This window comes from Equus caballus, chromosome 8, assembly GCF_041296265.1.
Source record: "Equus caballus isolate H_3958 breed thoroughbred chromosome 8, TB-T2T, whole genome shotgun sequence".
NCBI lineage: Eukaryota > Metazoa > Chordata > Mammalia > Perissodactyla > Equidae > Equus > Equus caballus.
This window is the reverse complement of record NC_091691.1, coordinates 12,596,774-12,619,273: the sequence shown is the minus strand read 5'-3', so window position 1 is coordinate 12,619,273 and position 22,500 is coordinate 12,596,774. Positions and strand designations below refer to the sequence as shown.

The following is a 22,500-nucleotide window of genomic DNA, read 5'->3' as shown; positions in this document are numbered from 1 at the left end:
CTTCTTGTTCCTCCTCTTCATACTTATGTGCTAAAGCTTCCCCCATGAATCACATTTCCTCAGTCATCTCTTATTGGGTAGAGTTGGTCCCTCAAAGACTTCCCGTGATGGAATCAGGACTCCCCGGGGGTTGCATGTTTAACACTCTCGTTCTGCTGCCTGATGCACGGACAGCTTGGCGGAATGTAAAGGACTTGCCCACAATGACTTATTCACTTTTTGAAAACATTGTCTTGCTCTGTATGTTCTGTTGAGATGGAGAATGTAAATCCATTTTCTCCCAGTTGTGTGTGCACTGGCTTTGAGGGGTGGGGAACTTTGGGAATGTCTGGAACTTGAGAGGAATTTGTTTTTCTTTTTTTCAAGTCTTTTGGTTCTAAGAGGATAGAACTTGGAGTTGACCATTCCAGTCTATTTCTCCCAGGAATCTATGATTTTCTCTCTGATCCTGTCTCAATATCTTTTCTTTGCTTTTGTTCTGCTTGATACTTACTTTATTCAATGTCTCTTATAATTTTGAACAAATATGTTGCCCTTATGAACCTTGCCATTTAGCCTTTTTTCAGAGAGTTTTCTTTTTCTTCATTTTTTTCCTTGGTTCTGCCAATTCTAACTTCTCATTTCCTGTTTCGTACCCAGTTCTCTTTTGAGTATTTCTTGTGTGAAGTTTTGTTTCTTCGTATCCACAAATGCTTTGTCAGGAACATTGAATTCAGTTCAGGATGTCATTTTTCAGTGATCCTATGTTTGCTCATTGCTTTTGAGGGGAATTGTTTCACGAGCTGAACTCTTTGACTCTCTAGTTCTGGTTTTTTCTTCTGTCACCTTAGAACACCTGTCTGCTACATGATTTTCCCATTAACATGCTTAGGTTTACTGAACGAGAAACAAACATTCCATCTAGGAACGGATGAGTGATTGGTTTGGCTTAGTCCATTTCTTAGGTCTGGATCTCTCTCTTTGGTGCAATTCGTCTAAGAGACGTGAGGTTTGGGGATAGGTGGGCTGTGTCTTCTGGATTTAGGGAATCTAGGGCCTGCACCGTCTCCTCTAGGCTGCCACGTGTGGCAGTCAACCCCGGCAGCTCCCGCTGGTTCTCCTTGCTGTGCCAGATGCCGTAGACAAAATACACCACAAGTCCTCTAAGGATGGTACAAGCCTGAGGGGCAGGTCCCAGCCCAGCTTCCCTGCTTGCCCTCCTCCTGCAGCCAACCCAGGGTCCCAGCCTGATCCCTACTCACCAATCAGCAGCCAGACGGAGAAGCGCAGCCAGGTCAGGGAGCTCAGATGTAGCATGAGGAAGACGTTGAGGAGGATGCTCGCGGCTGGAATCAGGGGCACCATGGGAACCTGAGGGGGCAAGGGCAGGGCTGCTGGGCCAGGGCCTGATTTCTTGGGAGTCCACAGAGACTTTCTTCACCTGTGGAGGTTCCAGAGACAAGGGCCCACTCGCCATGTACAAAGAGGGGGATGGGGTACTGGCCGCCCCCACTCCGTGAACCCAGGTGTATCCTGCCACGGCAGAGGAGGAAGGCGCGAAGGGAGCTGGCTGGGCTGAGAGTGAGGGGTGCTGGCTGGAGGAAGTACCTGAAAGGCATCCCGCCAGCGCTGTTGCTGGTGGGCCCCCAGGACGAGGAGACTGAGCAGAAACACGACGGAGCTGAGCAGGAGCAGCAGGGTGTGGCCCCAGGGTGGGAGGTACAGGGCCGACTTCCCAAAGACCAGCACGCAGTCCAGAGTGATGGCTGACACCACCAGGACACGGAGTGCCCAGGCCACAGCGACTCCAGGTCTGCATCCACTCATGAAGCCAAGGAAGGGCCTCAGGGCTGGTCGCAGCTGCCCAGGCTCAGGGGCTGAGGGCTGCTCAGTGTCCTCCAGCCGTCTGTGTCCTGAGGAGTCCTCATACCCCTCAGCCACAGAGCCAGGGCTGACTGAGCCCAAGGGACTAGATGGAGGAGACTTTTGGAAGCGTAGCACAATAATGCTGGTGTTCACAACAGGGCGGGTGACCAGGGTGCCAATGGACAGGAACTGGATCAGTGCCTCAAGGTCCAGCAGCACCGCCAAGAGAGGCATGAGGAACCCGAACACCAGGATGCCCACTATGGGCACCTGTGTGCGAGGGTGCACACGGGTAAATATCTGGAAGAAGAGCCCGTCAGTGGCCATGGCATATACGATGCGTGGCACAGCAAAGAGAATGTTGAACAGGACAGTGGTCATGCCTATGGCAGAGGGTGGGAGACCAGTCAGCATGGTGGACAAGCCCACCTGTGGTCGCTGATCGGGGCCAGAGCATGGGTGGCCCCTTGGTAACAGGGGCATGAGTTTATCTGGGCTCTCAGAGTGAGCCTGAGTGTAGGCAGGGTACTGAACTGTTCCCCCCCACCACCCAGGAATGGGACAGCCCAGTTCAGGTGACAGACCCACTGGAGAATCTGATGAAGGCTGAGTCCTTCCACCAGGAAAGTACCTGGCAGCACATGCCCAGAACCGACATTCTGTGTACGATTGGGAGGGGTGGTGAGCAGGTCCCTCCCAAAAAGCCTGGGTGGCGAGTCTAATCACTAGCACCTTCCTGGGCCCAGGACACAACTGGGAACACAGGCCCAGATGGAGATGTCGTCTTGGGAGGCTATGGGCAGGGCCCCACCACCCTGTCCTCTCCCACCTTACCCAGAAGGGCCTCTTACCGCAGACAGCGCCAGCCGCCACGATGAAGCCCGCCCAGCTGTAGCCCCGCTGGTAGAAGGCATCAGCGAGTGCCCAGTCAGGGTCTAGGCTGTGCCTGGGCACCATGAGGGTGAGCACAGTGGAGGCGAGGATGTTAGTACCAGCCACCAGGCCAACTGAGATGGCGATGGCCATAGGCACAGCTCGCTTGGGGTTCTGGCCCTCCTCGCTGGAGGCAGCAATAGCGCCAAAGCCCACGAAGGCATAGAAGCAGGTGGCAGCACCAGCCATGATGCCAGAGAAGCCAAACGGCGCAAAGCCGCCCTCCTCAGTGCTCCAGTTCTCCGGATGGGCCAGGACAAACCCCAGGGTGACGATGAAGAGGATGACAACCAAGCTGATGGCAGAGAAGGTGCGGTTGAGCCAGGAAGAGATGTGGACTCCACAGTAGACAAATGCGGAGGCCAAAAGTATGACTCCAGCAGCCAAGAAGTCCGGGTACTGGGCCAGGAACGGCACCTGCCAGCTGCCCACATGGGCCATGGTGAAGCTGCGGATGCGGTGGCCGAAGATGGCGTCCAGGTGAGCTGCTCCAGGTGCGGGCCATGGCAATCCCACCAATGAGACATTGGATGAGCAATATCCAGCCAATGAGGAAGGCCCACAGTTCACCCATGAACACATAGGTGAACAAATAGGAAGTGCCCTTGCGGGGCACACGTGCTGCCAACTCCACGTAGCATAGGGCTGCCAGCAGGGAGGCCATGACAGCTACACTGAAAGACACGAGCACCGCAGGGCCGGCCATCTCCTTAGCCACAGTGCCCGTGAGCACGTAGAGGCCCAAGCCCATCGTAGCACCCATGCCCAGCAGGATCAGATCCAGCACGGTCAGGTGGCGCTGCTGCGACATCTCCGTGGTGGACTCCTCCAGTGGCTTCAGCCGGTTCAGCTTCTGGCAGAAGCACGCCAGGCTGGCGGTGCTGGGCAGTCCCCAGGCCATGGTGGGCAGCTGAGAGGAGCACCAAGCCGGCTGCTGGCACCTACGAGGGCGAGAGAGGAGTGACAGGCTGCCCCGATGGATCCTGACCAGCCTTCAGTCATTGCTCTGACCCTGCCCTGAGGACCGAAGCCTTGAACCACTGGCTGCCCGGAGGGCTGGATGAGGCAGGGTCAGGGTCACAGGGAAGCATGGAGACTGCTTTGGCCTGCCTCCGGGGCAAGGGAGGGAGCCTGGTGGAGGGGGACCTGGGCATGTTTGGGAGGGGCCCTGAGGGTGGGGAGGAGGCCGCCCCAGGGAGCCCGGCTAGGAACCGCTCCAGTGGTCTGGGATCCCAGGGCAGGGTGGAAACCAGAGGCTTCCAGGGAGCTGGGCCAGGGCTCCAGGACCCAGAACACAAGTGACTCTGTGGCCCTGGGTGCAGTTAGAGATGTTCATCCCCCCATCCCCCACCCTGCCAGGCTGGTATAGCAGCTCACCCCTCTGGGAGTGGGTGGCACCCTGGGTTCTGTGCCTGTCCCGGTACCGAGAGATGCCTCCGGAGTCAGTTCTGTAGTGCCACTGCCCACTGATACCAGATCCTTTGCCTTTTCTCTCACCTGCATCTGTCCCCATAAGCGTTGCTGTGACTCACCTGCTGTCACTGCCACGGTCCCTCTGTGCCGAGGGCCTGCCCAAACCCCTGAGCGCCAGATCCAGCACTGAGCCTTACGTCATGGTGACACAGGCATTCAGCCCACCCTACCAATACTTCACACGGTCAAGACCAGAGTTCCCCAGGTTCTAGGGAAGCCTAACTACCGTGCCTGGTTCACAGGTGAGGACACCCAAGCCACCAGGTAACTGACTAGCCTAGGTCACTGGGGTGGTTTTAGGAGGCCTGTGGAAGTGAAGGTCCAAGTCAGGGAGTGGGGGGGGGTCTGGACCCCACCCGCTTTCCACTGCTGCAGACACCCTCCTTGGTCCCTCATCCCAACACAGGTACTCCACCAGCTGGGCACCATCCAGGCCCCTCCACACTGGGAGCTGTGGGGCTGTGGGCGTCAGGCAAGACGCTGGGAGGACGAGGGTATGAACCTGGCTGAGAGGCCCTGGGCAGCGCCTGACCTCTGGGCACAACGGGATGGCAATAAGCACCCTCATCCGCTGACGAGGGAGTGCGCAGCTCTGGGGACTGTTCTGTGAATCGGCAGGACTCACGCTGGCTGTTCTGAGCTCGTAGCTGCACACGATGTCCTGAAAGGAGGCAAGCAGACTCCTGGGGACGACCTCCAGCTTGGGGCGTCCCTAGGGCCCCTCAGACACCAATGACAGCCCTTTCTAGACAGGAGCACCTGTCAAGCCTGGGGGACCCTGGGGGACCCTAACGGCAGCTCCCCACTTGCGGATATCCGTGAGAAGTAGCGTGGACTGAGCATCTAGCCCATGCCAGTCCCCACATCACGGGAGGCAGATCACGGGTCTCATCACATGACCATCAACCCCCCCACCCCCCACCCCAGGCTGATTTATTCCTGGGGCTGAGGCGTCTTTGTCCTTCTGCTCTTTCCACTTCTTTGAAAGTGGAAAGGTGGGTGTGACAGGCTGTGAACTTGTTTACAGCAAAATGATGACAATCCGTGCCAGCAACGCACAACTGAAACAGATATCCTCTTCCCCAAGAACCCTCTCCATGTTGTCAGGTTTCTATGTGGTTTGTGGAATAGGACTTCAGGGGCACCTGCAGGCTGTCTGGCTCAGTGGGCTGGTGACAGGATGGTGGACTCCCAGACAAGATGGTGCCACTTAGAACACTCTGCCTTAGCCCGCCCCCTTGACCCCTTCTGATATTTGGCTGACATCGTCTCGAGCAACTTCTCAGGTGGGCTCCCACTTCCTGCAGGGATGACAGCTCCAGTACTTTGCTCTTGTGTGGCCTAGACATAACTGGGCCTTATCCTGAAATGCTTTCACAAAAATCCAGAAAAACGCATTTCAAACCAAGAGGCTTGTGCAATTTTATAACAGGAGCTCCCCCAACGCCTTGCTGATGACAACCTGAGAGCTGGTGTGCAGGCTTTCAGAGCACTGACTTTATCTACCCAGAGAGGGGCTCTCACCACACACCCCTTCACAGGCACCAACATCCAATGGATATCTGTGGCCAAGCATGGTTGATGCAGTAAACTGTAAACTTCAAGGGATATGGCTGGGCCAAACGCTGGACCCCACTGAGCAAGGCAGTTGCACAGAGCAACACCATGAAGATGCAGTGAAGAGAAAGCACTAAAAGATACATGAAAAACAAGAGAGAACACTTCCCACCTCATCCTACAAAGCCAGGATCACCCTGACACCAAACCCAACAAAGACATCACAGGAAAAGAAATCTACAAACCAACATCTTTTAGGAATAGAGAGGCACAACTGCTCAAGTGAATACCCGCAAATCAAATCCAGCAACATATATAAAAGGACCAAGTGGGATTTATTCCAAGAATGCAAGACTGATTGAACATGTGAAAATCAATCAATGTAGTATGCCACACTAATAGAACAAAGGACAAAACCCACCTGATCCTCTCAACAGACACAGAAAAAAAACAGTCAACACACCTGGAGTAGAAGGGACTGCCCTCAAACTGATGAAGACCATTTACGAAAACCCTCGGCTGCTGTGCTCAGTGGTGAGAGACTGAAAGCTTTCCATCTGATCGGGAACAACCTCGGGATGTCCTCTCACCGCTTGTGCTCAACATTTTACTGGAGGCTCCGGCCATGGCAATTAGGTGAGAGCATGAAATCAAAGGAATCCAGATTGGAAAGGAAGAAGTACGACGACCTCTAGCACAGATGACATGATCTTATGGAGGAAAATTCGAAAGAATCCACAGAAAAAATATTAGAACTGATAAACAAGTTCAGCAAAGGTGCAGCATACAGACTTGTATACAACAGACAATACACAATATAAAAATGTAGTGTATTTCTATACAGTAGCAATGAACTATCCAGACTTAAAATTAAGAAAACAATTCTGGTTATATAGTATCAAAAAGAATAAATTTTTGTACAAACATACCTTAGAATAAATTTAACAAAAGGAATACAAGACTTGTACACCGAAAACTACTAAACATCACTGAAAAAAATCTGAAGACGACCTAAATAAGTGGAAAGACATCCCACTTTCATGGACTGAAAAACTTAATATTGTCAAGATGGCAAAACTCCCCAAATCGGTCTGCAGAATCAATGCAATGCCTATCAAACTCCCAGCTGCCTATTTTCCAGAAATTATCAAGCTGAGCCTAAAATTTAGATGCAGATACAAGGGATCCAGAATAGCCAAAACACTTTTGAAAAGGAACAAAGTCGGAGGACTTACATGTTCTGATTTCTAAACTGACTACGAAAGCTACAGAAATTAAGATAGCGTGTTATTGAAGTAAAGACAGATAGAGATCAATGGAGTAGAACTGAGAGTCCCAAAATACGGCCATTCAATTTTGAAAATTTATGGTCAATTGTTTTTAAAAAATAGACTTCATTTTTTTAGAGCAGTTTTAGGTTCACACAACACTGAGCAGAAGATGGAGTTCCCATATACCTCGAGCCCCTGCACATGCCCAGCATCCCCCACTATCAACATCCCCAACTAGATTGGCACATTTGTTATAACTGACGAACCTACACTGATACATCATGATCACATCAAGTCCGCTGTTTACTTAGGGTTCACTCTTAGTGGGTTTTGACAAATGTATAGTGACATATACATGTATACACTATTAGGCTATGCCCTAAAAATCCTCTGTGCTTCACCCATTCATCCCTCCCTCCCCACTAACACCTGGGAACCACTGATCTTTTTCTGTCTCCACAGTTTTCCCTTCCCAGAATGTCATATGGTTGCAACAGAATCATACAGCATGTAGCCTTTTCAGATTGGCGTTTTCCACTTAGTAATATGCATTTAAGGTTGTCTTATGTATTCTCACGGCTTGATACCTCCTTTCTTCTTAGTGCTGAGTAACGTTTCTTGTCTGGATGTACCAGAGTTTATCCATTCACCTACTGAGGGACATCTTGACTGCTCCCAAGTTTTAGTAATTATGAAGAAAGCTGCTGTAAATATCCACGTGCAGGTTTACTTGTGGACCTAAGTTTTAAACTCATTTGCATAAAAGCCAAGGAGTATGGTTGCTGAATCACATGGTAAAAGGACGTTTCATTTCATAGAAACTGCCAAACTGTCTTCCCAACGACTGTACCATCTTGCACTCCCACCAGCGATGCATGAGCACTCCTGCTGCTCCACATCCTCAGCAACATTTAGCGTTGTCAGTGGATTGGATTTTTGCCACTCTAACAGGTGTGGAGTGGTGTCTCAGTGTTGTTTGAATTGGCAATTCCATAATGACATACGATATGGAGCATCTTTTCACAGGTTTATTGGCCAACTGTAAATCTTCTTTGGTGAGGTGTCTCTTGGGATCTTTTGCACATTTTTAACTGGGTTGTTAGTTTTCTTATTGTTGATTTTTAAGAGTTCTTTCTCTATTTTGAATAACAATCTTTTATCAGATATCTCTTTTACAAATATTTGTCCTAGTCTATGCCTTGTCTTCTCATTCTCTTGAAGACCAATTGAGTTTTTAGAAGAGTGCCTAAACAGTTCAATGGGGGAAACAATAGTCTTTTTAACACACTGTGCTGCGACAACTGGATATCCACATGCAAATGAATGAAGTCAGACTCCTACCTCACACCACACACACAAATTAACTCAAAATGGATCAGAGAACTAAATCTAAGAACCGAAACAATACACACATATCACAGGGATATTGCACGTTCAGTTGCAGACCATTGCAATAAAATGAATGCCCCAGTAAAGTGAACCACATGAAGTTTTTGATTTTCCACTGCAAATAAAAGTTATAATTACACTACACAGTAGTGTATTAGGTATGCAATAGCATTATATCTAACAAAAGAATGTACATACATTAATTAAAAAATACTTTATTGCTAAAAAATGCTAACCATCATCTGAACCTTACAACTGAACGAGTTGTAATCTTCTTGCTGGGGGAAGGTCTTGCCTCAATGTTGAGGGCTGCTGACTGATCAGGGTGGTGTTTGCTGAAGGTTGGGGTGGCTGTGGCTGATTCTTAAAATAAGACAACAGTGAAGTTTGCTGCAATTGACTCTTCCTTTCACGAACAATTTTTCTGTAGCATGCAATCTGGTTTGTTAGCATTTTAACCACACTAGAACTTCTTTCAAAATTGGAGACATCCTCTCAAACCCTGTCACTGCTTTATCAACTAAGTTTATCTAACATTCTAAATCCTTTCTTGTCATTTGAACAATCTTCACAGCATCTTCAGCAAGAGTAGATTCTATCTCAAGAAACCAATTTGTTTACTCATCCATCAGAAGCAACTCTTTATCTGTTAAAGTTTAATCATGAGATTGCAGCCATTCAGTCACATCCTCAGGCTCCACTTCTAATTCTAGTTCTCTTGCTCTGCCCCCCATATCTGCAGTTACTTCCTCCCCTGAAATCTTGAACCCCTCAAAGTCATCCATGGGGGCTGGAATCAACTTCAAAACTCCTGTTAAGGTTGATATTTTGACCTCTTCCCATAAATCATGAATGTTCTTAATGGCATCTCGAATGGGAAATCCTTTCCAGAAGGTTTTCAATTCGCTTTGCCCAGATCCATCACAGGAATCACTATCTATGGCAGCTGCAGTCTTACGAAATGTATTTCTTAAATAAGAACACTTGAAAGACAAAATTACTTCTCTATCCCTGATCAAAATGGGCATACAGGATGGAGGCTGTGCTAGCAGGCATGAAAACAACATTAATCTCACTGTGCATCTCCATCATAGCTGTTGGGCAACCAGGTACGTTCTCAATGAGCGGTAATATTTTGAAGGGAATCTTCTCTTCTGAGCAGTAGGTCTCAATAGTGGGCTTAAAACATTCAGTAAACCATGTTGTAAACAGACGGGCTGCCATGTAGGCTTTATTGTTCCATTTACCGAGCACAGGCACAGTAGATTCAGCACAATTCTTAAGGGCTCTAGGATTTTCAGAGTGGTCAATGAGCATTGGCTTCAACTTCAAGTCACCAGCTGCATTAGCCACTAACAAGAGTCAGCCTGTCCTCTGAAGCTGTGAAGCCAAGCGTTGAATTCTCCTCTCTACCGATGAAAATCCTAGACGGCATCTTCTTCCAGAATAAGGCTGGTTGGTCTCCGCTGAAACTCTGTTGTTTAGAGCAGCCACCTTCACGAGTGATCTTAGCGAGATCTTCGCTGTAACTTGCTGCAGCTTCTCCATCAGCACTTGCTGCTTCACCTGGCACTTTCATGTCATGGAGATGGCTTCTCTCCTTAAACCTCATGAACCAACTTCTGCCAGCTTCATTCTTTTATTCTGCAGCTTCCTCATCTCTCTCAGGCTTCAGAGAATTGAAAAGAGTTAGGGGACTGCTCTGGATTAGGCTTTGCCTCAAGGGAATGTCATGGCTGGTTTGATTAGTGGGTTTGTGACAGAAGGCATCTCAAGCTCTGGAGGGACACCGGAGACACCGTTTTCACTACACCATCCTTACTGCCTATGCAACAAAGCTCTTTACTCTCTCTATTTTGGGGAGTGAGCATTTTGGATCATGAGAGCTACATCATCTGTGTCCTCCCAAGGGAGGTCTCCTGCATCCAGGGTAAAGATTTATTGTAAGCCTGGAAAGTTACCTCCAGGTCTTTCCTTAAAAAGGCTCATTGCATTGAATCACTAGTGGAATAAATACACAATTGGAGATCCCACTCATCAATGGCCAGATGACGCATCTTTTGAATTAGAAAAACTTCTATATTTGAAAAATATTTTAGAAAGCACTTATCACAAGCAGTTGTGTTACTGCTGTTTCAGGGAAGATCAAATTAAAAAGAAAACCCCCAAAAACATAATGGCTAGCCTGAGGGAATCTCTTAATAAACTGAAAGAAGTCAGACTTAGAACAAAAATTAAAAAGCAAATTAAATGAAAATCCTCCTTCTCCTCCCTCCTATACTCCCCTGGAACCCCAAGGCCCTGTCCCTGACTCCCCACAAGATCTTCTGGATCTCTGGGCCCCTGGCTTAACCTCCTCCTCTCAAGACTTAGCTCATCAGCCAGTTCCTCAGCCACTTCCCTTAGATCCTAAAACTCCAACTTCTCCATAAAGCATTCAGCTGCCCAGCATCACCTCCCTCTCTTTAGAAGACTTACAGGGGCACTCAGGCCTCACCTCCAAGCTAGGGGCACACAGGTCACCTGTGTAAATGCTGAAAGCCAGGAAGTGAATTCAGTAGAAGCAGCCAGGAGAGGCAGGAAGGCTGGCTTTGCTGTCCCTTATCCTCCTACTTCCCAGGGCTCTGTCATCTTCAGGCATTCCATGCAGGGTCCATTGTGGATGTATCCTGGACGTCCACTGCAGAGAATTCATGTCCCCTGGACAGCAGGTGATCTATTAAATTATGAAACTCTCCTGCCTCCATTGTCAGAAGAGCCTACGAAATTTGGAGAGGGATTAGAAAGTTAGTGGCTATTCATAACCCCACCCACAGAGACCTCTACTGGCTGCTAAGGGGGGTCCTTCCAGCCCAGGATTACACTGTAGTTGTCAGACAGGCCAGGCGGCCCCCTGGAGGAAACCCACTCTCATAGGGGAAAGAGGTGGCCAGACCCTGTCCCAGGCCCTCCTGCAAATGACCAGGAAGTGATTCTGCTAGAGGCTGATATTCAAGGTTTAACAGGAGTGATTTTAGAGGCATTTCCTCCTACAGTGAACTGGTCAAAAATTGAATCATGCACTCAGAATGAGGGGGAACATCCAAAAGCCCTTGTTGAACTTGTCATACAAACCTTTCAAAGTCACACTGCATTAAACCCAGAAGCCCCAGAGCACGGGAACCTCCTGATTTCTGCTTCAGCAGGAAATTTTCTTCCTCATATAAAACAACAAATTCCAAACAGTGTGGGTGGTTGGTCAGGGCAACGAGTAAGTGTAATAATGGAGGCTGCTACACAATTCTTTGAAAATAGTCAGCAGGAAAGTAAAAGACAAGGAATTAAAAGCAACTCTTCTGGCTTTACAACTTGGATCTTTAGAGAAGAAAAATGCAACCGAGAGTAAATTACAGCCCACTCAGAGGCCTCCCTACTTGCCTCCAGACAACTGGAGGTGTTGCAAGAAACCAGGGCATTGAAAACAGATCCTACTGCTCTTAAGAGAAGGGGAAGCTTAAAAAATACGCCCCTTTTAGGCCCCAGCACCTCCAGAAGGCTTGTTTTTCTCCTCCTGAGAGGCATTTTCCCCTAAATGATGGGGTCAGCCTATCCTCAGTTGCACCTGTGAGCCTACCATTAAACTAGAGGATGGGAACTGTATTTCTTAATTGACACTGGTGGGACTTCCTCTACTATCCCTTCAGAGGCTTATCCCTACCTCTCACCTCTGATTATATTCAAGCTGTTAAGAGTCTCCGGGCAGCCTATTTCATGGCCCATAGCTCAGCCCACTCCATCTTTAGGCCCGATCACACTCATCATGCCTTTCTAGTCTCCCACTGTTGACCAGCAAACCTTCTGGGCAGAAGTTTGTTATGTAAATTGAATGCCACTAGAAATTGTAATGAGAAAGGCATTTTTATCTCCCTGCCCTCAGACCACACTCCAAGTCTCCTATTTTCCTTGCTAGAAACGCATCCTGATATAAGAGGATGAGTCTTCAAAAGATGTCCCAATTAGTCTCTGGTCTACACATGCAAATGAAGTAGGATTCTTAGCATGCACATTACTAGGAAAAAGAATAAACTGTGTCCCTCAGTAGCCCAATACTCGCTCTCCAGAGATGCAGAGTGAAGATTTCAATCTATAACAGACTCTCTTTTGCAACGGGGTATATTCATTTTCACCTCCTCACCCTGTAATACTCCAATCTTGTGATAAATAAATGACAAACATATAGGATATACTGGAGTATATGAGGAGGCCATCTGGGTTAAAACTAATTCAGCCTCACCTTGTTTTACCAAAAGGGCCTGACATGGCCCAGTGAGCATGCACTGTATAAGTGATTTAAGTATTTACTATGTCCCAAAGACAAGAAAAGTGCCATTAAAGATAAGGATGTAACTTCCCCCACGTTGGCATTTCCTTAAAGATAAGCATCTCTCCCTAAACTAAGGATTGATTGCTGACCTGCTGTGCTCACCTTGTGACCACCCATCTTCCAACCGCAGACCTGCTGTGCTCACTGAATTGCTGTGCTGCCAAAGCAATCTCATGACTATCGTCAAACACTATATAACCACTCTGTACACCCCCACTTCTTTGGAGTGTTTGCTTCCTTTGTGAAAGGGCTCTCCTGGGCTATATGGTCCTCGGGGTTGGATCATCAACTTATTCCAATTTGGTATATAGATTGGTTATGGATGGATTATTTGCGTTGACACTGGCCAGTGAAAAAAGAAGGCAATTTTCACTCAGATGGGAACCAAATCTATAGATTTGTACAAGACCCCAGAGCCATAAAGTCTTTCATAGTTCCTCAGCATCCTTGGTCCTTGATACTGCTGCCATCTCGACCTCAGTTCTTGCTGACTGTTGACCCTTGCTCAGCTTTCTTTCCAACCCCTTTGCACCCTGATTCACAAGTTCTTTCTGCATTTACATTTACAGGGAGGCAATTAACGTGGACTCACCTCCCTCAGGGATATTGTGAGTCCTCTCATTATTTTCCGGAGTCCTTAAAGCTGACATGGATTCTGTACTCTCTACTCAAGGCTCCACTCCTGTTCGCTGTGTGGATAACCTTCCAGTCTGTAATGCAACTAAATAGGGAGCTCTTACAGAGCCCTCATTCTCCCGAAGGCACGAGCTGCTCGAGGCCATAAAGCCTCCAGGTCTAAATTTCAGTGGGTGCAAACGACTGCTACCTACTGGGACATGACATATCTCAAGGCATTCAGAAGCTACCCCTAAATGCCTTCAGTCCATTTTGTCCATCCTTCTACTCAAAACGAGAAAACAGCCACGTAAACGTCTAGGGGCAGCTGGTTACGGCCCCAGCGGATTCCTGATTCTGCAGCCCTTGCTAACCCTCTCTAAGTTCTTCTCCCAACTATCACCCCAGAGCCTATTTCCTGGCCTTCAGAGCCATTAAACTCCTTTGAAACCTTAAAATTAGGTTTGTCCAAACCCCTGGCTCTCGGCTCACCTACTTTTGACGACCTTTTCATCTATACTGCCACGAAAATAGTGGAATTGCTAAAGGCATCCTGGGGCAGTCTTTTGCCTCTCAGAGACATCCTATAGCATACTTCTCATGCCAACTAGATGCTGTATGCCCCCAGGCTTCCATGCAGTGGCCTCATCTGCCACCCTGACTGACAAAGGCAGTACTCCAACACTAGGCTCTCCCATTCGTCTCTAGGTTCCCCATGCTGTGTCTGCTATTTTGCAAATTCATAGACACAACACCTCTCTACAGGGCCAGAGACGACCTATAAGTGCACTCTTAACTAACTCTTCCATCATCTGACATCGTTGTGATACTTGGAATTCAACTACCTCATTACCCCTCCCTGATGATGGAGAGCCCCACGCTATCCCACATGATTGCCCTGCAACTATAGAAATGGTCTCAAAGCCACAAGAGGATCTCTCAGACATCCCTTTAGACAGTCCAGGCTTACTTCTGTTTTGTGATGGCTCCTGTAAACAGAATTTCCAGAGCAATATAAGAACTGGCTATGCCAAGTTTCCCCACATGAAACACTTGAAGCTTATTCTTTGCCCACTGTAAAATCAGCCCAAGATGCTGGACTCATAGATCTTATTAGAGCCTGCACATGAGCAAAGGGGAAAACTGCCACTCTTTACACTGACTCCAGTGTGCTTTTGGAGTCTGCCATGCTGTTGGTACAAGGTGGAAATCCCACGGATCCTTAACTTCTGCAGGAACACCTATTGCTAATGGACACTTAATTGCTGCCCTATTACAAGCTATTTACCTCCCTTCTCAAATAGCCATTGCTCACTCTTCAGCCCATACTCAGGAAATTGATGTCATATCTTCAGGAAATGACAGGCTGGCAGGGCTGCTAAATATACAGCTCACCATGGACCCCCTAGTCCTTTCTCCACTCAACTTTTAAATGTGCCTTTATCTCTGACTCCCATTATTAACCAGTACGGAAATGCCCCACAATCTGAAAAAGACCATGGGATACAACATGGCACCAAACAATGATCAGATGGATTAGACGCTTGGCCAACGAGACTTCCTGCAGCTTCTTTTCCTTTGACTTTTTGGCTGCACTTATCTCCCACCAAATGGGACATATATGCAGATGGGGGATAGTTAAGGAACAAAAAGACAATTGGCTTTGCCCTGGCATCCACAAAATTTCTGACCCAATTATTTCCCAGTGCACTACTTGCCAATCTCACCAAGTTTCTGGGAGAAATCAGCAGAGCCCAGGAAGTGCTCCCAGGCCCACACCACACTTTGCAGCACTCCAAATGGACTTGATAGCCTTGCCCCCAGCTTTAGGCTATTCTCCCTGTTTGGTTATTGTCTGTATGGCTACTGGATGCACCGAACGCTCTCCAACTAGGCATGCAGATGCCACAACACTGGAAAAGAAGTTATTCCTTGTTTTGAAATTCCCTTATGGATCAAATCAGACCAAGGAACTCATTCTACAGCAGACAAAAACTACTTGCTTGCAGAAACTCTGGGGTACTCATTAAAATTTCATACCCCGTATCATCCTCGATCATCAGGGCTGTCAAATTCTAAACATCAAGAGGACTTTAGGAAAGGTCTGGCAAGAAACTGGGCTTAAAAGGCCAGAGGCTCTGCCCTTGGTCCTCATAAAGATTCAGCATATTCCAAATAGTAGAGATGGATTGACTCCTTTTGAAATAGTGTTTGAATGTTCGATGCCTACTGGCGACTCTAAACCTTCCCTTCCTGGATTAAGTGAATATTACGGGAACTTAAGTGAACAATTTGATGCTATGACTAGCTATAGACAAAAATTAACTGGTATACTTGAAGCATATGGTCAACAGATAAAAGAGGCATGGTCCCCGCTTTCTGATAAGCCTTGCTGTCCCATCGGACCAGAAGATCGGGTGTCCATCAAGGTCCTTAGAAGAAAACATGCGCTGTCACCTCGCTGGGAAGGACCTTAGGAAGTCCTACTGACCAAATACACTTCCATCAAAATAAAGGAAAGATCTTCCTGGATCCATGCAAGCCACGTGAAAATAGATGCAGAACATCGCTCTAAGAAAACTCAGAGACAGTCCCCATAGGTGACCTTAAATAAGGATTTCCAGGGCCAATTCCCAGGCCCCAGAAGCAGCCAGCCTCATGGAGTAGCCAGTTTCTCCCAGGATCATGGATCAAGAAACCTCACTTTCACCTATTTTCCCCTCTGGCTTTTAAAACTCCCTACACACACACACACACACACACCACCACTATCGCCACCAACAACCACCCTTTTTCTCTTAACCAGCATACATATTCCTTTTAATCACTTATTAGGAAGCAGACTCGAGAGTGTTGGTTTCTATCTGTCCTACTTCCCTCTCTGAGTTTCCACTATCAGCTCTTTTCCAGTATGTGTCTTGCTCTTGCTAACCCTCTCTTTCTCAACAGGACCAGCACAGACCAACACCCCCTTATGCCAGTTTACCAAACCCTGGCCACACTAACTATCCAATCTGAATGTTGGTTATGTCAACGGCTAGAGAGTTCAAAGAACCTGAACTAGTCTCTGTTCCTGCTGATGTGAACACCTGGTGGACTAAGTACGGGAGATGGATGAACAATAGGGTATGGTGTCCACGACAAGGACAACACCACTCTGCCTCTCCTGGTGAGTCACGTGGGCCCAGAAAGCCTCTAGAGAAACTCCAGGACTGTCCCTTGCCCAGATGAAAACAACAGGTAAAACTTTTTCCCTTTGAATTGAAAGTAACCCTCACACTGGACCTTTCCTTGGTGGCACACCAGGACAGTATTGCAATCAAACTCTGTGGTTTCATCCCACAGGTGGCATCTTCAAACCTCTCAAGGAAAGTGGAAGTGACTCTAACACTACTCCCTTTGGCACAAACATTTGCCAAATCACCAAATGTTCTGGATGGTTTACAAACCACCATTGTATGACCTGGGGTATTACAGCTGCACGCATGATTAAGCTGCCCCATACCACAAACTATATGTGGGTGGATCCAAACTCTGGACTCACATGGTCAGGTGACAGGACCAGGCTTTACAGCTGCCAAAATCAAACTGCAGGCCTCCTGTACCAGCTGTTCTGCAATCTTTTCTGCTCTCTGATTGACAGGAGCACATGGAAAATGGAGATGTTCAGGCAATAACAGTAACAGTAGCAAAGGTGATGGAATACTCCAGACCCTGGGGACTACTGGTTCAGTTCTAACCTTGTCTGTAAACCACATTGGTCTTTTTGTTTCATGTGGCAACCAAGTATATAACGGGTTCCCAGCTAATTGTTCAGGACAATGTGGACTTGGATATCTGGCCCCTTCTGTCACCAGATACTCCACCCTAAATGCTGGACAAATTGCAAACTTGGGTTCCTTTGTTCCTAAGATTGGCCACATCAACGTGCCAGTTCAGAAGTCATAGAGAATCCACTTGAAAATCCTAACTCCAAGTTGTTTTCAGCATCCATAGTCTTATTCCCAGCTTTGGAGATTACCAGGTGGAAAGGCAATCTTAAATCTCTCCATGGTAATGGAACACTACATTCAACACTACCATGCAAACTTTGAAAATACTCCAGTCAGAGATTAGCAGCCTAGCCTCTGTGGTCCTCCAAAATCCACCTGTTGTGGACACTCTGACTGCCCAGCAAGGAGAAGCTTGTGCAATCATCAGTGAAAAATGCTGCTTTTATGTGAATGGAACAGGGCAAGTAGTATCTAACTTCTATCTATTAAAAGAGAAGATTCACATTTCCCATCAGATGAATGAAGCTCACCCATTTTATTGGACTGACTCATTCCCAGGATCAGGAACTGGTTTAATGTGGTGTGAGGAGACGGGATCCAACCCCTTTTCTGCTTGTTCACCCTCATTCCAGTCTATGTTCTTTTCTCCCTTTGCAGATTTCATACTACTTGGCTACTAACTCACTTTCTCTCTCCAGAGTCACCAGCTCAGCTTTTAACATGTGAAATTTCCCGGGACATTTCAGAGAAAGGAACTGATGGGGTTCAGGGCAGGCCACCCCAAGATGTGCCACCCTGGGATGCGGATCATTTTGAGCTGAAGACAATCAAGGCTAAGAAGATTCTGGAAGAATATGTGACCTTCCCCCAAACTGCCTAAAAGAATTAAGTAGAACGCTGTGTCCCAGGAAGAAGCTCTTACCATAGATAACTCTAGGTGTGGTAGGCAAGAAGGCATCTAGCAAGGGCCATTTTCTCAAAAGAGCTCCTTTGCATCCCACTGGCTATAGATAGGACAACGCAAACATTTGTTTACTGAATACGAAATCTTTTCATCTTTCTATAAATTGCCTCTCTCACTTTGAAGTCTCAGACCTCTATGTTCCTCTTCTCAGTCCAGAAAGACAGACATACTTCATTTCCCCTGACTGTCTTTGGAATTCTTCATGCTTATGTGACTTCCCCGTGTGCACATATTAAACTTTTATTTTCTTCTGCTAACTTGTCTTGCGTCATCTGTAATTCTCTGACCAGCCTTAAGAATCAGAAGGGGAAAAGGGGGTTTTTCTCCCTCTTCCCCTGCACCTTCAATTTGTAAAAAAGGCAACATCTGCAGAGCACAACAAAATGAGCTATGCCTGTAATACGTATGGTGACTTATCAAATTAACATTTGTTAGGCAGAGCCCTGGGGGTACTGGATGGTGAACCTCTGGTTCAACAAAAGACCACAGAGGAAGTGAAATAGAGAAGTGTGTTACTCCCAGGTCCTGGAGGACCTAGAGGGGCCACAGCACGAGGCGCAGGCAGAGAGCAGGCAGGGAGCAGGGTGGGACCTGGGGCAGACACCTTTATTGGGTTCTGCAGGCAGAGTGCTTTCCAGGCTAAATCTGGATTGGACAATTCAAACCACATGAGGTTTTGGTGAGCTTCCCAGGGGTCTCATCTAAGGGGCAAACAAGGGAAAGCTAGAGAGTGCAGGGAGGGGAGAATGCTTCTCACAAGGGAAGTTGTAGGAACCATATGAGGAACTTACATTTACTTGTGGCTCTCTTACCTGGCCCACCAACCCCATAGGAAATTAAGCACAATGCTACTCAAAGCAAGCCTAACACATTATCTTTAGCTTACAGGAAACCACAGAGAGGAAGGAGAAGATGGATTTGACACATGGTCAAAAACAGTTAAAACCAGCTGAAGGCAACATGATAGTCTGACTTGACCTGACACAGAACCTACAGCTCGTCATACACTCAGTGTAATGCATTATCATGCTACATAATACACCTACCCACAGCTATGACAAGAAATTCTAGACCAAATAAGGGATGAAAAGGGGTGGCACCGCATTCCCCAGAAAATCCTGCCCTGTTCCCCATATTCCTACGAATATTCCTCCCCTTCACGATCTTGACCCCTTATAACAGCTGCTTAATCCCCCTAGAGCTAAAAAGCTGATTTGTGAAATTGTTCCCATTTTTCTATTCTTCGGCCATTGAATAAAGCTTGTGCTATAGAATGCTCAGCTTCACTTTTGTTTCAACTCTACGAGACCGAACAGGAAAGACCCCTCCAAGGAAGAGCTGGGGGTTGTGGGTTCCAGTCCCACCCATGGACTCTTCCTTGGGTCCCCTCTGATTGTGGGACAGTGGAGAGAGGCTAAATTGGTAACAGAATTGGCACTGGATCGTGGGTTCAAGTCCCACCAGAGAGAAACTGGTAACAACTCTGCTGGTCGTCATCTAGGGTGTGTACTCTCAAGAGAGGCTAGTGTCATTTCAAGGCCCCTGCAGGCCACCTGGCCACACAAAATGGATGCCAAGGCAGCAATGCTATGGAGTAGTTTACCGAAACTCCCAACAAACTCTTAGAAGAAAATATAGGAGTAAATCTTCATGACTGTGGGTTAGCCAATGCTTGCTTTCTTTTAGTTTTTATTTTTACTGAGGTAACACTGGTTTATAACGTTGTATAGATTTCACGTGCACATGAGAATTCGACATCTGTATACACTATAGCATGCTCACCACCACAAGTGTAGTTTCCATCCATCATCATATAACTGTCCCCCCCCTTACTCAACCTAAGAAAAATATAAATAAATTGGACTTCATCAGAATTAAAAACTTGTGAGCTTGAAAGGATACCATCAAGAAGGTCATGCCACAGAACGGAAGAAAATATTTGCAAACCATACATCTGATAAGGGGATTGTATCCACAATTTAGGAAGAACTCTTACAACTCAACAAGAAGAAGATAAGTAGCCCAATTTAAAAAAGGACAAAGGATTGAATAGACACTTCTCCAAAGAAGATATACAAACATCCAACAAGCACAGCGAAAAAGATTCTTGACATCAGTCATTCGGGAAATGGAATTCAAAACCACGGTGCAAAGCACCCTCCCCAAGGATGGCTACTGTCAAAAAGTCAGATAAGAACCAGCACTGAAGATGACGTGGAGTGACTGGATCTCTCATAGACTGCTGGTGGGAATGTAAAACAGTGCAGCTGTTTTGGAAAACCGTTGGGCAGTTCCGGAAAATGCTAAACATGAAGTTACTGTATGATCCAGCCATTCCGTCCCTAGGTATGTACCCAACACATGATAACATGCGTCCACACAAAAACTTACACGTCGATTTTCCTAGCAGCATGACTCCTAGCAGCCCCAAAAGCAGAAGCAATCCAAACGTCCGTCCACTCCTGATGGAGAAATAAAATGTGAACTATCCACACAATGGAATATTATTGCTCCATAAGAATGAATAAAACGGTGATAAAACATTGATAGATCTTGAGAACACTCTATTAAGGGAAAGGAGCCAGTTACAAAAGACAACATACTGTCTGATTTCATTGATATGAAATCTCCACAAGAGGCAAATCCATAGAGACAGAGAGATCAGTGGCGGCCAGGGGATGGGGGAGGGGGAATGGGAAGCGACTGCTAATGGACACAAACTTTCCTTTCGCGGTGAGGAAAACGTTGTGAAATTAGATCCCAGTCACCGCTGCACAATTCTGTGGATGTACTAAAACTCACTCAAGTGCACATTTTCAGTCGGTGAGTATTACGTTATGGGAATAAAGCTATCATCAAAATAAAGCACCAAACTGTTTCCAAGAAAGAATTCCAGGGGCAGGAAAGGCTGAGTGCCAGAGAGAAGAACCTGGTCAACGGAGGAACAGAGGAAGAAGTCGGGGGACCCGTGCTTCCTCCAAGCTGGCCCCTTGTTCATTTCCTGATTGAGGCAGGGAAATGCGAAACAGAACCAACCAGTCACTTATGTCTAAGGGCTCTAAATGGAGCTGGGAAGCCATGAAGGAAGTGGGTCTTATGCACGTCCTCGTGGGGCAGAACAGGAACCTTTGAAGTCAGTAACGCTGGAAGAAACCTGCAGCTCATCCCAGAGTCAGACGTTGGCCTTCCTCTGGCTAGCCTTATCAATTATTTTTAGCCAAGATTAGCTTTCTGCTGCGAACCCCAATGAACCTTCTTTGTAATGCAAACCTCCCTCTGTGCCTTTCAAAGCCCCTGACTTCTACTCCCTAGCGGGACACTATCTGGGTTTCTACCTGAATCTCTGCTCCCTGAATTGCAATTCTTTGAGCCCAAAATAAACTCCTCTGCCTCTCATTTTCCTTCTTTATTTTTAGGTTAATCGCGCCAGTGGTGTGTCTGAGTCCTGCCCAGCACTTAGATTTCTGTTTTGACTGGAGCCAGAATACCAGCAACAGCTGCAAAGTGAATATGTGCCTGATTTTTTCGATTTGTTCTCTCTTCTACACTGGCCTGAAAGCTGAGTGTAAACGACCCCTTTGCACAGCGCGGCCAAGACTTGCTTGAAATCACCGCGGAGTTTCCAGCAAGACACAGCCCTGCTAGTGTCTCTGGAGCGTGTCTCCTACACTCCTTAAAAAACGTTGTTACTGATCCCACCTCTGAGCACCGCCCTACACAGATGCTGACCTGTACTGTAACCACCACATTTACACACACATTTAAACACGCGAACATGTACAGGCCAGGACCGCGCCAGGCCTCCCCCCGGCCGCTCCGAGGGCCGAGCGCGCTCCCGCTCGGGCTCACCAGCGTCCGGTGGGGGAGCCTCGGGGTCCCCTCCTACAAACGGGGAAACTGAGGCTCGGAGAACTCGAGCCACACGGGAGGAGGGCTCGGGCGGGCCCCCACCGCCGGCTGACCCGAGGCTCCGCTCTCCCTCGGAGCTCCGGCCCTCCGGCCGCTCGCCGCGCGGTAACCGAGCCCCGCCGCGGGGCGCGGAGGCGGCAGGAGGGCGCGGCCGGCCTGGCTCCCCGCCGTTCCGGCCCGGGCGCGCGGGGGACCGAGACGGCGCCGGCGGAGGTTCCAGAGGCCGCCAGGACGCGGGGCGGTCCCGCCACTCACCTGTGGGGTCCGCAGCGTCGCTCGCCTCAAGGACGGAGTCCGCCGTTCGAGTTCTGAGCGCAGACACGTCGGCAACAAAGTGCGCCAGGCGTCTCGCCCCCTGGCCTGGCTGGAAACGCGCCGCGGCCCCCGCGGGCAACGCTCTCAAAAGGC

At 47.9% G+C, this 22,500-nt stretch overlaps 1 protein-coding gene and 1 long non-coding RNA gene across 2 annotated transcripts; both read right to left on the bottom strand.

Annotated features, from left to right (window-relative positions):
• Positions 1-345: 345 nt before the first annotated feature.
• Positions 346-11,103, bottom strand: LOC138915175 (cationic amino acid transporter 4-like). The gene is given in 6 exon segments (XM_070219903.1): positions 346-1,140; positions 1,242-1,350; positions 1,588-2,228; positions 2,697-3,264; positions 3,266-3,719; positions 10,966-11,103. Coding segments are annotated over 5 exon segments (1,932 nt in total). The 5' UTR covers positions 3,680-3,719; positions 10,966-11,103; the 3' UTR covers positions 346-940.
• LOC138915178 (uncharacterized) lies at positions 11,094-22,500 on the bottom strand. The gene is made up of 3 exons (XR_011420763.1): positions 22,348-22,500; positions 20,575-20,645; positions 11,094-11,227 (listed from the first exon to the last, which is right to left on the bottom strand). It is a non-coding gene; the product is annotated as an uncharacterized lncRNA (long non-coding RNA).